Source organism: Chrysoperla carnea, chromosome 2 (genome assembly GCF_905475395.1).
Source record: "Chrysoperla carnea chromosome 2, inChrCarn1.1, whole genome shotgun sequence".
NCBI lineage: Eukaryota > Metazoa > Arthropoda > Insecta > Neuroptera > Chrysopidae > Chrysoperla > Chrysoperla carnea.
This window is the reverse complement of record NC_058338.1, coordinates 84811077-84829103: the sequence shown is the minus strand read 5'-3', so window position 1 is coordinate 84829103 and position 18027 is coordinate 84811077. Positions and strand designations below refer to the sequence as shown.

Below are 18027 nucleotides of genomic sequence, written 5' to 3'. Positions count from 1 at the left end.
CAAGTGAATTATCAAAAACTTTCAAAATATCTCGTTTTTTTTATAATTCTCCATAAGAGCAATGTATTTTATATCGATTTTCAATGGTATTTTTCTTAAAAATTTGCAAGGATACCTAATCTGAAATTAGAACAACATATTCTTTGATTAAAAGTCTACCTATTAAACAATTTTGATCCTTTAAATCATTAAATTATTGTTGCCATGCTCATACATCCTTAAGAAAAAAAAAAATTTAAATAAAAACACGTTTCAAGGGTAAACTTTTTATTGTACTAAAAAGTAAAAAGTAATTGCTCTTTTACGTCACTCATACATTATTGTTTGTAAAATATCAATTTAAAATACCAAGGATGTTTTAGAGAAACAATGATTATTTTATACTTTTTACTACAACAAGAGCTTGTCCTTAAAAAAATATTTTTATACCCTGTATATACATATGTAATATATAACGAGGTATATTAAGTTTAGACCCAAGTTTTAACGCCTAAAAATATTGATGCTACGAACCAATTTTTGTTATAGATGTTCATAAAATCACCTAATTAGTCCATTTCCGCTTGTCCGCCCGCCTGTCTGTCTGTCTGTGGACACGACAAAACAAAAACGAAATCAGATATCAAGCTAAAATTTTATAGCGTGCTCAGGACGTAAAAGTTCGCGAATGATCAACATAGCTCAATTGTGTCTTGTAAACCATTAGAGATAGAACAAAAGTTTAAATATAAAAAATGTTCCTTACAAAAAATAAATAATTTTTGTTTGAAACATTTTTTCGTAGACGTCACTGTTTATCCGTGAGGGTATAAATTAGTACAAAACTTTCTTGTCCATTTTCTCCAAAACTATAAAAAATAGAGAGAGATGACAATTTGCAGGTAGCTTCAACTACTGATTTTGTGAAGCATTCTCGAAAAACAAAAAAAAATTCTAGAAAATACTTTCAAAAGAGTTTTTTCAACTATTCTAATTTATAAAAAAAAAAATAATGCAAGAATTGATATTAAACACTTTGTATACAGGGTATTTCAACAATTAACTCAGTCAATTGTTTATTTTCATTTGCTTATTTAAAATTTTAATTTAAAACTAAAAAACGTTTGTACACAAATACGTTAGAACCGACGAGAAAATCAGTTCAAACTTACCATAAAATTGCATTGTCACGTGAACGTTTGTCTCAAATTTCAGCCTAATAGCTTCAGTAGAAGTGGATGAAATATTTTCATCTACTCTCGCAAATTTTCTGATTTTAATGAAAAATACATTGAAATCGACATCAGGACCTCATAACAGCATTATCAAAAACAAAATATCTGAATGAAATGACAACTATTCTACTGTAAACTACCAAAAATATGCCAACCCTAGATTTTATTTCTCTCAACGCCAATGTCCTTATCCCATCCTAAAATAATTGTCAATATCTACCAAGAAAATTTGAGAGGTTGTCTCTTATAAACAAAAATTTTTTATATTATGATGAACTCATCTTACCGATTCTACGACACACCAAGCCTTATAGATTCTTCAGGAGTTGTTAAATAGTCTAATAGTTTCTTCGCAAGTAGTCTGAATGTGACAAAAGTTTCAAGAAATATTAACATAGTTTTTGAAGTCAATATATTTATTATAGATCGAAAAATGTCTACCTATTTCTTTTGGTTTTTGCTATTACCAACAACTAACTTACCTTATTATACTAGTACAGTAAATGATGTTACAAAAATCGGCTAATAACATAAAATGAAAGAAACTGCTCGCATTTTGCTAAAACCTCATTGAATGTGATTCTTAGTTGTCAAATATAATTGGAAACATATGAGCTAGTGGCGCAAATGTTTCTATTTGTTAATAAATAATAAATTTTTAATTCAAACGAACGATGAATGTTAAAGTTCACTTAAAAAATTAGTAATTAGGCAACTTGTATGACGTAAATGTTAAGTGTTTGTCAAATAAATCAAAAACTATTATACATGTATAACGTATACGTAATTCAAATTGCCTATTTATTAATTTTGTAAGTCAACTTTAACATTGATCGTTTCATTGAATAAACAATTTATTATTTATAAACAAATAGAAACATTTGCGCCGCTAACTCATGCTTTAGTGGTATTTAACAACCAAGAAACACATTCCATGAGATTTTAGCAAAATACGAAAGGTTTCTTCCATTTTCCTTTATTTGTAACATCTTTAACTGTACTATATGATCAATGATGCATTGAACTATAGCAAAAGAAAATCTATAGAGTATTAATGATATACAGGTATAGTGTACCCATTATTATTGGTCACGAAAAGGTTAAATAATTGATGAAAAAGGAAATTAATTTAAAAAAAAAAAAAAAAAAAACTAGTAAAAACAAACAATTGACTGAGTTAATTGTTCAAATACCATGTATAGACAGTGTTGATTACTCTGTTACATTACACATACATACAATTTGCCCCCTCAAAGGTAAACAGTGATGTTTACGAAACAATGTTTCAAACAAAAGATGTTTATTTTTTTATAAGGAACAATTTTTACATTTAAACTTTTGTTCTATCTCTGATCGATGTTGCTCATTTACAAACTCGACCTCACTTTTTACGTCCTAAGCACGCGATAAAAATTTCAGCTTGATATCTCTTTTCGTTTTTGAGTAATCGTGATGACAGACGGACAGACAGACGACAGACAGGCAGACAGACAGACGACCGGGAATGGACTAATTAGGTGGTTTTATAAACACCTATACCAAAATTTTGTTCATAGCATCAATATATTTAAGCGTTACAAACTTGGGACTAAACTTAGTATACCTTGGTATATTTCATATAGATACATGGTATAAAAATAAATATGTTTATAACAAAAAATATACACAGACAATGTTAAATAATGTACACCAAAATAGGTTTTAAACTAGAAAAAAAGGTTGGATTTGTAGGTGGGTTAATTATGGCAACGCGTGGCTATTTATAACTAAATAGTTATTTTTCATATAAAACATATTTTATCAGTTTAGTAAATTGATATTTACTGAAAAATTCATTAAGGAATAATTTTTTATTTCAATTTACCATTCAGCAACTTTGTAAAATCATTATAGAAATTTAGTGCTTAATAGTTTTTCATCATACAATCATTGTATTACCCCCAAAAATCATTTAAAAAGTGTTATTAAACTTTAAGAACTTTATGATTTAAACTTTGATTTTGAAAAGAATTTTTAAAAACATGGTTTAGATTCGACATAAATACGCAAAGGAAAGTAGCTTCATTTTTATATCATGTGTGTATACTAAAAATGTTCTATACACACATTAATAAATACCATAATAAAATTGCAACTAACATATGCTGATCTAATTATGAATTAGGATTATTCAAAGAATTATCTCGATAATAGGACTGCGGCATAGTTTTTCAGCATCATCAACCAAAAAACATCTAGGGATATCATACTCATGCGTATTATAAATCACACAAAGTGTTTTATGAAATCAATTTAGGTAGTACGAGCGCCAAGGCAAGTTTAAACTTGTGCTTGCAATTGTTTGTACCTTATTCTCAACTTTCATAATGAATTTTGTTATAACTTCATAAATGTAGACGAAAAATAAGAATAACATTTTTCGTTATCTGCGTTGGTTTCCGAAATATCGAAAGCTAAATAATTAAACAAAATCTTCATTTTTCAATTTTTGAAAATTACTCCAGCTATCAAATAATTTTATTTTTATTTTTCGTCTTATATTATCAAGTTATAATATAATTCAACATCAAAATTGAAAATATACATTTTTTTTAATTTGGGTCCCCACTACTGTCCTCATACATCCTTAACTAGTCGAGCTTAACGGAAATTTTTTGTTTCCAATATTTTATTTAGGTTTTAACTTTAATTTCAATATTTTTTTTTTAAATTTCCCGCTAGTTTTGGAGAAATCTATAAAAGCATATCATCTATCGTTTTCACATAAGACATTGTTAAATTTGCTTGCTTACTTTAGAAGTCTTTAATTTATTTAAATAATCGGGAAACCTCCCCCTTCTAAAATTTTCAGAATTGATTTAAACTTAGCTCAACATAATAAAAAAAAAAACAAGTCTTTTAGCCAAAATGGTCCTGGGGCTCGTTGTTATCTAAAATTGTCCTAGGGCCAGAGACTTTCAATGCTTCTACACTTTATTTTACGAATTCGAAATATTTCGTGCGAAACAGCTTTTGGTGTCATATCGTTACAAATAACTACAGACCTATAGATTTAGACAATTTATAGCTACATAACAACTACTGATCATGTTGAAATATCCATTGTCCCAGAAAAACTAAACTAACAAAAAAACCTTTGATATCCAAAATTTTAAGTTATCACAAATACCTTTAGCAACCTAAACCTCTTAAACCTAAGTTTTAACATCTAAGTTTTATTTGCAGACACATTGAATATGAACTTTGAAGATGAATCAGAGTGCAGTGATACAAATGACTATGGCGATGGATTAAATGCAAGCGATCCATTACAACCTGTAAAAAGTAATTATAAAGGTATTCATCTAACATTCCCCTTAAAACGTGCTGATTTGGATGCACTTATTGATACGTTCAGAAAGAGAAAAGTACGTATTTTGAAAAAAAAACATGAAACGCCATTTTTAAATTTATAAATTATTATTATTTGTTTTATATGTTATATAGCAACATCGACTGCATGCGCGTTATGTTGCTGGAATATTAAAAGAAGCAATTGCAAAATTAAAACGTTTACCGAATTTAAATCAAGCATCAACAGCAATTTCAAAACAAGTAACGATTTGTGGTGATCTACATGGGAAATTGGATGATTTGCTTGTTGTGTTTCATAAGGTAAGAGATAATTAATTTATACACCATGTTACAAAAAAGGGATATCTTTGCAATAAAGTCGGGTTGTTGTTTCATCGCCGACTCTACCCCCAAATCAAGGTAGAGCGAGATCTTATTTCGGTGCCTATTTTTCCAAAAATTAACTTGTATTTCCATAATCAACAATTAAAATGCGAAATTTTTTTCGCATCTTGCATTTTGGCGCCCCTTGCTACCTGGCGCCTAGAGCGGCTACTCCACTTGCTCTACTCTTGAGCATCAGCTCAAGAATCCAACTGCGTTAAATAAAATCTATAAAGAAAGAAACTAGTTAAGTAGTTTACATAGCGACTTTAACCGTCGTGGCCCATTATTGGGAAGATTTTAGCTAGTTCAGATTTTAGGTCCCGATTGTTAAAGTCGCCATGTTAACTATTGAACTTGTTCTTTCTTTTTAGATTTTATTTAACAGCAGACATTTTTGATTTTTTTATTATTTATATTCTTTTAAACTCTTTAGTTTCCCAACACTCAAAAAATCCTTTACTTCTACTATATTAGCACTATTCAAACCCGTTTATTATTTCTAATTCAATTTAAACATATAACTTAGATATATATTTTTATACCATGTATATATGAAATATACATAGTATATTAAGTTTCGTCCCAAGTTTGTAACGCTTAAAAATATTGATGCTACGAAAAAAATTTTCGTATAGGTGTTCATAGAATCACCTAATTAATCCATTTCCGGTTGTCCGTCCGTCTGTGGACACGATAACTCAAAAACGAAAAAAGATATCGAGCTGAAATTTTTACAGCGTACTCAGGACGTAAAAAGTGAGGTCAAGTTCGTAAATGAGCATCATAGGTCAATTAGGTCTTGGGTCCGTAGGATCCATCTTTTAAACCGTTAGAGATAGAACAAAAGTTTAAATATAAAAAATGTTCTTTATAAAAAAATAAAAAACTTTTGTTTGAAACATTTTTTTGTAAACATCACTGTTTACCCACGAGGGCGTTAATTAGGTGCAAATTTTATAGTATGTATTAATATAGAAATATCAATTGTGTGTGTGTCTATTTAAAAGTGAATATCTTTTGTTATTTACGTGACGTCAAAAAAACAAACGATTGTGCATCAACACTGTCTATACATGGTATTTCAACAATTAACTCAGTCAATTGTTTGTTTTCACTTGTTTTATCTCAGTTTAATTTCCTTTATTTTGATACCCTACTCTATACGTTTGGTTTATTTTTATACCATGTATATGAAATATATACTAAGTATACTATGAACAAAATTTTGGTATAAGTGTTCATAAAATCACCTACATAGTCCATTTCCGGTTGTTTGACTGTCTGTCTGTCGTCTATCCGTCTGCCATCACGATTAGTCAAAAACGAAAAGACATATCAAGCTTTTTATAGCGTGCTGAGGGCGTAAAAATTGAGGTCGAGTTCGTAAATGAGCAATATAGGTCAATTGCATCTTGGGTCCGTAGGACTCATCTTGTAAACCGTTAGAGATTAAAACTTTAAATGTAAAAAATGTTCCTTATAAGAAATAAACAACTATGAAACATTTTTTTGTAAAAATCACTGTTTACCCGTGAGAGCACAAATTATGCGCAAATTGTATAGTATGTATTATATGGGAATATCCGTTGTATATGTGTGACATGTATGTATGTGTAATGTGATACGAGTAATCAACAATGTCTATACATGGTATTTCATCAATTCACTCAGTCAGTTGTTTATTTTCACTTGTTTTATACCATGTATATATGAAATATACATAGTATATTAAGTTTCGTCCCAAGTTTGTAACGCTTAAAAATATTGATGCTACGAAAAAAATTTTGGTATAGGTGTTCATAGAATCACCTAATTAATCCATTTCCGGTTGTCCGTCCGTCCGTCCGTCTGTGGACACGATAACTCAAAAATGAAAAAAGATATCGAGCTGAAATTTTTACAGCGTACTCAGGACGTAAAAAGTGAGGTCAAGTTCGTAAATGAGCATCATAGGTCAATTGGGTCTTGGGCCCGTAGGACCCATCTTGTAAACCGTTAGAGATAGAACAAAAGTTTAAATGTGAAAAATGTTCCTTTTAAAAAAATAAAAAACTTTTGTTTGAAACATTTTTTTGTAAACATCACTGTTTACCCACGAGGGCGTTAATTAGGTGCAAATTTTATAGTATGTATTAATATAGGAATATCAGTTGTGTGTGTGTCTATTTAAAAGTGAATATCTTTTGTTATTTACGTGACGTCAAAAAAACAAACGATTGTGAATCAACACTGTCTATACATGGTATTTCAACAATTAACTCAGTCAATTGTTTGTTTTCACTTGTTTTTATTTACGTAATACTATTTCACGACAAAAATCCGCCATCTTGCCTTATTTTTTCAATAACTATCTAAGGACACTTGGGTTTTAAAGACGAATATAACGAAACCTTTACTTTTGAAATCCGTCTAGCCATTTGGAAGATATAAGATAATAAAGAAATTTACAAAGAAATGTGGATACATACATAGAAGATACGCGCGAAAAACATGCCACTCCTTGATAGTCGGGTAAAAAGTAGGTAACTGATATTGTATTTTGTTTGACTAACATGGTGATAAAACCACTTAATTATGCACTTGTTTGAATCCCATCTATGAATGGATGGTTGTTTGAAGTGATACTTATGCAAATTTATTCATTTAGAATAAATTTCATAGAATTAGGTTGTTAGTATCAGGCAGAAGAGATTAGAAAGATTAGTGGCTTACATTTATTATATATCATATATTAGGATATGAATATTAGTTTAACGGCTATTAATTTCATTTTGTTATCGGATTATTTTGTTATTTTAGTTTATAGTTGATTCAACAATAACAACTAATTGAGCCAATTGTTTAAATACCCAGTATATGCTAGACACTTATTGAGTATTCAAAAATATGAAAACATTTATAGTACTTATATTTAAGGAAAATTTTTTCTACCGTTTTTTGGAACCTATAATCTTCGAAACGAATTTTAATCATTAAAGTTTTTCCCCGAAAATTGACCTCTGTAACCTTCTGAATATTGTCCAAAAAAAAAAAACTGGCCTGTTAGGTTGAGGTACAAAAAAATTCTCTATGAAATGCTAAAATAACACGACTCATTTTAGCATTTCATAGAGAATTTTTTGTACCTCAACCTATCGGGCCATTTTTTTTTTTTAATGATCAGGTCCATGTATCAAAATCTTGATCTAACTTTTTGCCGCTTAAAGAAAGTTTGGGTATTTGCTACGGGCCAAATAGGCCAATCATTAGAATCCATTTCTGAAGTGATTTTTTTAAATTTTAAAACCTTGAAAATATGAGCCAGAAACTTATACTCGGGGGTTTTTGGAGTCTTTGATCACTCCAAATCCGAAATCAGAATTTCGATATAATCCCCCCCCCCTCTTGGAGTAATTCACCTCGCTGGTCCAAAATTTCAATATTCTGTAAATATTCCACAAAATGGATCAAAAAAGTATACTCAGGGGTTTTTGTGATCACTGATCACGATTCGGAAGTAAGAATGGGGATATACATCCCCCTCTTGGAGTAAGTCGCTCTTGGCTGGCCCAGCACTGCAATATTCTGTAAAAATTCAACAAGATGGGCCCAAAAAGTATACTCGGGGATTTTTGTTAAGTATACTCTTGAATCAATAGAAATATATGAGAAGTTTCTAGTAAATTTTATGAAATTTGATAAACTCCCGATAAAAGAGTTTAAACATCTTTTAAACGGCTGAACTAATTTTCATGTAACTTACAGTTCTTAATGTACACATTATGCCCTCTTGCTTGATAGAAGACTTGGTTGGGTATAATTGAAAATATTTGATCGTTCATTCCCACTTCCACCACCTCCCCTCTTAACAAATTGCGTCGTGGTTACAGTTTTGTAATGTACACGCCACGCTCTTTTATTTAATACCCTACTTGGATATATTTGAAAATATTCGATCTTTGGTCCCCACTTTTACACCCTCCCCGCATATGCATCTGCGTTGCGATTGAAGTTTTGTAATGTACACTGTTATGCTCTTTTATTTGATACTCCACTTGGGTATATTTCAAAATAATCGATTGTTCATTCCCATAGGGGGAGTATATCCTTGTTCTAAATTCGAAATCGTGATCAGTGACCCCAAAAACCCCCCAGTATAGTTTTTGCTTCATTTTGTTGAATATTTACAGAATATTTCAAGGAGGATTAGATCGAAATTCTGACTTCGGAATAGTGATCAGCGTTGATCACTTTAAAGTTACTTTTTACGTCCGGAGTTATACAGTATGTTCATTTCAATAGTATCCACCCTTAAGAACTTTTGACCTGATGTGATTATTGTTTTGAGTGAAAATACGTCGATATTCGTCGACGAGGAAGTTTAAAAATCGTATCTAAAAATTCTCTAGGTACCATTTTTTAACTTCCTCCTGGATAGCTGAATCGGCATGTTTTCACTCAAAACAATAATCACATCAGATCAAGAGTTATTAAGGGTGGATACTTTTGAAATGAACACACTGTATAGACAAACAAACAGACAGCAAACGGAAATTTTAAACAATTTTATGAACATCTACACGAAATTTTTATTTATACTGTCAATATATCTAAGCATTACAAAGATTGTACTAAATTTAATATACTCCTGATTTTTTACATAAATACAGGGTGTAATGAACTAAATTTAATATGTCTACTCCTACCGTGAACAATTTGATTTGTGTATTTGTATATTAATAGAGGGAAAATATTAAACCAATTCTGTAACCAAAAAATGTTAAAAGCAGTTCTGACATTTTATTTGGTAAGTGTATGAACAAATAACACTCTGGTTATATTTATACCAGCTGAGTTCCGCTGTTACTCGGGGGAAAAGTTAATAATGCTGTTCTTAAATTTTCTCGTGTACGAAACCACATACAAACCTACTACAACTAGACATGTATAGACATTGGCGTCACCACCGGAGAGACATGTTCACCTCGGCTCAAAAAATTGAAGAAGATTTTTATTTGTTGGTGGAGCAAAAGTTATTAGATACTCTAAAATCGACCTACTCATAATCGTTCTGTTGAGGTAATTGTCGAAAGCAGTGTTATTTATTTGTTTAACTTCCGGCTTAAGGGGTGTTATTAGTTAGGCGTATCTGTGTATCTGTGTCTATGACATCGTAACTCCTAAACGGATGAATCGATTTTGATTTTTGTTTGTTTGAAAGGTAATTAGATCGAGAGTGTTCTTAACTATGTTTCAAGTTCAAATTTAGGGTTCCGTACCCAAAAACAACTAGAAAAGAAGTGAATATTTTCAAAAAAGTGAGTAGGTTTTCTTGAAACATAGCTTATAACACTCTGGATCAAATTACCTTCAAAATCAAAATCTATTTAACTAGTGTCATTTATTTTTCTATTATCAATGCCTCCTGAATAATTTTATCTTGTCAACACCTATGAACCTAGTTTAACATTTACCCATTCGCATACAATGGCGTTCGTAAGAAAACGAATACTGAGTAACCCATAAAAGGTCTAGGCCAGTGTACAGTTACGCACCTTATTTTATCAAGAATCGAAATTTGAGAAGTTATTGTCAATCACGCACTCTCAACGATAAACCTATTTTCAAATTTTTAAGGGAAACAATAAGCTCCGAAAACATGAATTTGTCATATTAGCTTAAAAGAACTAATCTCAAAATTATAAGGCTGCTGTTGCGTCAACAATTTGATATAGGACGGGGTTGTTTAACTCATTTTTGATGTGAAACATCTATAGCCGCACGTAAAACCGATTTCTGGCGTGGCGACGCGTCGCGACGCTATATGATGGTATATATATACAGTCTATATGCAGTAGTGTGTAGACAGGCAGTAGTGTGTACAATAGATGCTGTATTTATTAGATATCTTGATAATGTTATGTCCAATACTTTTGTAACATACTTCAGTTACCATCGACCAATTGTCACAGTAATACCGTCCTCAGAGGCAACATCGAATATAATTATGACCGAAGTTACTGATTAAACGAATTAAGTAGTCACGATTTGAAATAAATTCGTAAATTTTTGAAATGAAAATCAATGTTTATTCAATAAATAGTCATCGTTATCTGGAAAAATAATCGGAATATTTTATTTTATCATTTTGACATATTTAGTTCCTATCACAATCTGTTCTTTTCTGCATATTACTTTTACAAAATAATGTCGATGTTTCACATCTGCCAGGCGTCCCGTGACGGCTCACTTTTTTTTTCTTTTTTTTTTTTGATTGTGGAAAACCCAAAAAAAAATTGTGCGGTACTTGAGTGCCCCTATTATATGTACAAAGTATATTTTATAAATCTAAAAAAATTCAAAATTTTGTTTGGTTTTCTAAGATAAAACTTTAAACATAAAAAAAAAGTAAAAGATTTTAAAAGTAAAAAAAAAATCCAATTTGTCATCGAACTGTCTGTTTATTAATAGCTTCTAAAAGCTTGTCGTCTCAACAATCGGGAAAGGTGTTGTTTTGCCGAAAAAATGCGATATTTCCAAAAATTTTCAAAATATTTTGCCTAAAAAAACTGAAAGTTTGTGAACTTATTACTAATAGCTTCACCAAATATCAACTTCAAAATCGAAAAAGAAAAAGGGCTTAAAACAAATTTAAAAACAACTATTTTTGCTCATTTTTCAAGTTTTCTCGGCACCTTCGCATCCAAATCGGCCTAATCAGACGTCAGATAAGTTTTTAGAGATCTGTAACTTTCCCATTTAATTTTTTTGAATTTTTTGGGTTAACTTAGCCATTGATTAGCCGTAAACATAAAACACTATTTTTCTAGGCTTGTTTTCTTCTATAACAAGGTATTTTTTTGTTTTCTAATAGCAATTTTGTCAACTGTTTCGCAGATTAATTGGATTTTCAATACAAACGCACAATCACAGCACAATATATGTCACTTTGAGCTTCCCAGTGTATGAAATTTTACTAAACCCCAGCAGGCATAGTTTAGTCTTCTTAGGAAAAGTGTGTTTACTCATTTTCAATCAACTGTTGCCGATGTTTTTTTATTAAGAGTTTAGGAAGAGTCCACTCTTACTAAAAATCAACTTTTCCTGTAATATATAAACAAACAAACCATTTTAAGTGATTGGTAGAGAGCGGTGTGGACAATGTGGTCTGAAAAAAAGTGTTTCGATTATTGGACGTTTCCGATTACGAACTGTTTTTTGACTATCGAAACTCTACTGTACTTAATTTTGATGAAAACTTGTAAAACTTATAAAGGATAAAAGGAATAAGTATTTTGTATCTTATAGTCAAACAGAACATATTTTACTTAGTATATTACAAAACTTATCCCTCATTCTTTATACAAACAGATTAGACTCATGTTTATTTTAACCAAGCTACACTCTGATATGTATTTTCAATTTATTTATTTATAAAATCAATACTAAATGCATTTCAGGATAAGCTTGCATACACATATGAAGATAAATATTTTAAAAGACTTTTTCACAATTGATTAAGGGAGAGTGGAGAAATTACGAACACTTAAGGAAAATATGAATTGTGTTTATGCTATTGCAAAAAATCAAATTCTGATAAATTACATTATCACATTGATTATCAGCCTATTATATAAACACAAGATAACTTTAACCGCGAATATTGACAATAAACATTTGCAATCAACAAAATAAAACATTCAATAAAAATCAATAAGGTTTCGTGTCTTTTGATAATTCAAATTATGCAAGTACCCAAAAAATATAGAAATTCAGCTCGATTGACGATTAGGTTATCATTTTTCGAGATATCGCCAAAATCTATGGCCAGTGCCAACGGGGGCAAGTAGAGGCAGCTGCTCCCCCCTAGAAATTCACGAAAATGATTTGTCCGCTTACTTGCTTCAAAAATTTATATTCTACTATATTCAAAATTTCATTGACAATCAATTTCACATTTAAATTTTCATATTGTTTGATGAAAATACATTTCCAGGTAAGTTCATGGGAAAGTAGGTTTCAAAATTAACATTTTTCGGTTTTTTATTCTATATTCTTTTCTTCTAGGACTTGTCAAAAATTCTGTTTGGCAAACGATGCTCAGCCATTTTTAATGACTGATAATATGAAAGATGAAGCTTCACTCTTTATACCCAAATGCAGCGTAAAAATAAGTTCGCGACCCATAAACTAGTGTGAAAGTATTAATAGAAGTAATTGAAATACAAGAATATTAAAAGACGTTTTATAGACACTGAAGAAATATTTGTAAATAAATGTAATTTTCCTCACAAAATTATTAAAATTGCTATATTCAAATTTTAATGAACTCTCAAAAATTCAGTCAACAATTCTTTTTTTAGCACACAGGGACCTTGAAATTGTTTTTCTTCGTATTTTGTAACTTTAAGGTTCACCCCCTCTAACCCAGTGGCTGCACATCCAACCGTTCAATAAATCCGATTTTTTTATTTTTTTGAATCAACGTCACCCTATATACCTACCAAGTTTCCTTAAATTCCGAAACAAAATTTTTGTTTCCGATTTGATATAAATCATTTTCTATGGTAATTTCGACCTGAAAAAATAAAAACAGTCGCATAATTGATCTGATATCTATCAAATTCCTACACGAACGTTGATATCTCGGATCGATTTTAACTGACATCTTAGAACCATGCCATTCATTCGAAAAATTAATTAGATTTTTAATCCCGAAATAAAAAAAGGGGTGCTATAAGTTTGACCGCTATGTGTGTGTGTTTGTCTGTCAGTGGCATCGTAGCGCCTAAACGAATAAACCGATTTTAATTTTTTTTGGTTTCTTTTAAAAGGTAACTTAAGGGAAAGTGTTATTAGCTATGTTTCAAGTGCGAGATTAGTGTTTGTAATCCGAAAAAACTAAAAAATTGACGATGATCTTCAAAATCGATCCAATTTTAAAAAGCTATGGCATATTATTTAAACCAATAAATAATCACTATGGAAATGAATGGTCAAATTAACCTAGCTCCATTCATTCTGAAAAGTAAAATAATAAAGTAATTCAAAACAATAATTCAAAATGACAAAGTCAACTCAAATATGTCAACTTCAATTAAAACATTTCCAAAAATTTGTCCCAAAAAATGATAGCTCTCTAAGCGTCCTTTTCATCTCATCTGATGTCCTTGACCATCACTTTGCTATTGATTTAAGAAGGAGTGTTATATGATTAAAGTGTTTATTTGTGCGTCTGTGTGTTTCTCAGTGGCATCGTAGCCCCTAAACGGTCGAACCGACTTGATAAAGCATATTTTATGGCTAAGTTTCCAAAAATTGGTTTACAAGGAATAAATCGCATTTGTCGGGGGATTTTTAAATTTTGTAAATTTCACTTGTTCAGACAACAAAACAAACTAAAAAGTAATAACACGAAAAACATTTGGCCTCTTCAAAGTATTAACTAAACCACACTTATTAGTATATATATGTATACTAATTTAAAAAACCCAGCACAAAATGAAAGTTTAGTTGCATGTTGATTTTGAATGAAAACTTTTCATATATAACAGGTTAATAATATAAAAAAACTTGTACTATATGAGTAACTCGTACTAGGTATTGCTGATAACGTTTATTAATTTAATCAATCAATTATATAAGTTTATTATATTCTCAAAAGTTTCATTGATATATCAAGACAATATATTACACTCTCAGTCTGTATGCATGCACACGTAAGTAAGTATAAAGGCTTTATTTTACAGTTTACATGCTATTAATTAAACTTTAAAAGTTAAACTTATTGATAGAAGGTACTTGCTACCTTTACTTATATGCTTTTGAATTACCTATACATACATCTAGCATACATACTCCAATCAAATTAGCGATATAGAATTAAAAAAGAACGAGAGGTTTCGTGGAACAGCCGGTAGGAACTATGTTCCTTTCGTACAAAAACTATATTAGTAATCTTCTATACATATAAAATGCTTTGTCCTGAATGACTGACTGACTGACGGATCAACGCACAGACTAAACTGCTGAAAGAAATTTCCGAAATTCTACCCCTAAGAGGATGAAAAAAGTGAAAAACTTCTACTTTTAATTTTGCATAAACATTCTTCAACAGAATTGATGGAAGACGTGACTCGTATTTTATTGTAACTCATCGACTAACGGTATTAAAAAGGGGTAGAAAAAATAACTTTGTCATTTTTGAAGTTAGAAATGTAAAAATTGTTATATGAGCTCATAGTTTGGGACAAAATTTTACTGTGTCACTTTTTTATGAAAATTCATTCTTTAAGGGAGTCAAATAGGGAACGAAAATTTGTATGAAACATTCATTCGTTTCGGTGGTGAAAAAGGGATGACAGTTTGTATGAATATTCGTCATTTATGAATTAACAACAAAATCAATTTCAACAATTACTTCACCCATAGAAAGTTAAATTTTCAGCGAGTATCTTAAGACTTAAATTTATTTACAAAAATTAGGACTTCGCACCAAAAAATTAAATTCAATAAAACTGGGATCAAAAGGGAGGATAAGTGAGGATTATAACGCGGTAGTCTCTGTTTTTAAAGTTGAAATGGCTCAGCAAATCGGGCGGGTATCTGCTAGCTAATTATAAATATTAGTTTTGTGGTACGCTACCTTACAGGTTTAAAGTAATTAGTTTATTTTTGCATTATACTTTTTGCATTTCTGTGCATTGGTAATTTTAGGTTTAACTTGTTTTTTTTTTCATTTTTTCTTGCACGATACTGTTTGCATATTTGTGCATTGGTAATTCTGAAAATTTAAAGTAGGTATTATTTTTAAGTCAAATACTTGTTTTATTGTTTAAAAAATTAAATATTATAGCTACTTTAACTGTAAACTTTATGAATTCATTGTAATATAAGTTTAAAAAAGACATACTTCTGATTTAGTAGTAAACCCAATATGTATGTATATTACCCACAATTTAATTGACCAGGATATTTAATATGGCATAACATACAATTTCCTTGTACTGACTTTAAATTATTTCTATTATGTTTTACTTTTGATTACTCACAACGCATTTTTTTTGGAATGAAAAAACATAAATTGGACAAAAAATACAAATTAACAGATTGTAAAATGTTTTTGCAAGCTGAATCGATGAAAAAAGTTTTAATTTCCTAGGTATCCTACATGTTGGATTATGAGGTCTGTCGTAGTTTTTGTAGTTTAACCTCCCAACCAGCAAACAAATCATAACGTGCAACAAGGAACATAGTTCCAACAAATTGTGTTGGGAAAATATTTTGAGAGATGGTGGGGAACCTTTGGCGAATTTAAATTCAAAAAGTTGCGATGCTCTTGAGAATCTTCAATTTAGTGAGCGTTCAGCTTTTTCGCCGTATCTTGTTCCCTACTAGTTCTTAAGAAAAAAGTAACGAGATTAAAGTTACTGCAAATTAAATTTTCTAAAAGATCAATTTTGCGATATATTGTTTATTTTAAAAGTTATAGCATCATTCAAAATATAAATAATACATGATTGTGTGTACCAATATATGTTGTTTTACATCAATTTAAACTCACCTTTAGAATATTGAACTTCTTTAAAAGAGATTTATAATTTAAAAACTCATATTGTGAATTATCTCTTAAAGTGGAAAACTTCTGCAAAAACAAGTGAAAACAAACAATTGACTGAGTTAATTATTGAAATACCATGTATAGACAGTGTTAATGACGCAATCGTTTGTTTTTTGATGACACGTATGTAAAGAAAGATATCCACTTTTAGATAGACACACATTCATAACTGATATTTCCATATAATAATACATACGATAAAATTTGCATCTAATTTGCGACCTCGTGGCTAAATAGTGATGTTTACCAAAAAATGTTTCAAACAAAAATTGTTTATTTTTTTATAAGGAACATTTGTAACATTTAAACTTTTGTTCTATCTCTGACAATTTACAAGATGGGTCCTACGGATGGGTTCCAATTGACCTATGTTGCTCATTTACGAACTCGACCTGATTTTGAACGTCCAGAGCTGTAAAATTTCAACTTGATACCTTTTTTGGTTTTTGAGTTATCGTGATGACAGACGGGCAGACTACAGACGACAGACAGACAGACAACCGGAAATAGACTAATTAGGTGATTTTATGAAGATCTATACCAAAATTTTGTTCGTCACATCAATGTTTTTAAGCGTTACAAACTTGGGACTAAACTTAGTATACCTTGATATACTTCATATACATGGTATAAAAATACATACAATTTTTAAAAGAAATTCTTTACTTTAAGTTTTTCCATGTACATACGTCGTTATGTGCCATAAAAATTCATAAAGGTATTCATGTGTTTTTTACGCCTACATCTGAATATTATATGTGTTTATACCCGTTTTTCGTGTGGAGAAAACGTTTCAATTTAATTTAAAAGCTTTCAACAGTTTCTTCGGTAATTTTTTTTTTTTCATCTTTATATTCACACAAAAAATTATAAAATTAAAAATCCATGTTTTTTCCGTAGATACGTCTCTGAAAGCTTTTGATTTTAAATGAATTTTTCAAATACATAAAATATATAGAGTGATCTAAAAATAGATCTTAAGGAGTGGTCAGATTCAATAACCTGTCCAAAAATATCTTGTAGTTTAACTTTGGAAATGGTATAAGATGATATAAGTAACCGGCTTAGACTGGATTTCGTCGGCCGTAGAATAAATATATAAGAAACCATAGTAATTTTTTAACAATAACGTTTGATTAAGTGTCCAAGTCAAATATCCCACTTTCTTATGGTCTAGCCATTTTATAGACCATGGCTGTTTTTTCCCAGCGTATGACTAATCTATTATATGACTAATATCTCGTCATATTGTAGATATAACCAATCAAAACAACTTGCAAAATAGTTGCAAAGTTTGATGGGGTCATCATGTTCTGGCATCAGATTGGACTAAGTTCTCCGGGTTGCTTATTAATACCCAATTTAGATTCTAAATCGCAAGAGATAGATTAGCACTTGAAATTAGAAAGTTGATCTTCATAAAAGGACTAGCATTTTTGATTTAAAACAGTTTTTCAAATCGTTAACTTTTGGAGGAAATGTGACTTAAAAATA

The 18027-nt window shown here is 30.2% G+C and overlaps 1 protein-coding gene across 1 annotated transcript in view; it reads left to right on the top strand.

Moving 5' to 3' along the window:
- The window catches only part of LOC123293001 (serine/threonine-protein phosphatase rdgC), a 162985-nt gene that overhangs the window by 81315 nt on the left and 63643 nt on the right, over positions 1-18027 (top strand). Inside the window, exons 5-6 of the mRNA XM_044873716.1 lie at positions 4440-4621; positions 4701-4868. Coding sequence (XP_044729651.1) covers positions 4440-4621; positions 4701-4868 — 350 coding nt within the window. The remainder of the gene's footprint in view (positions 1-4439; positions 4622-4700; positions 4869-18027) is intronic.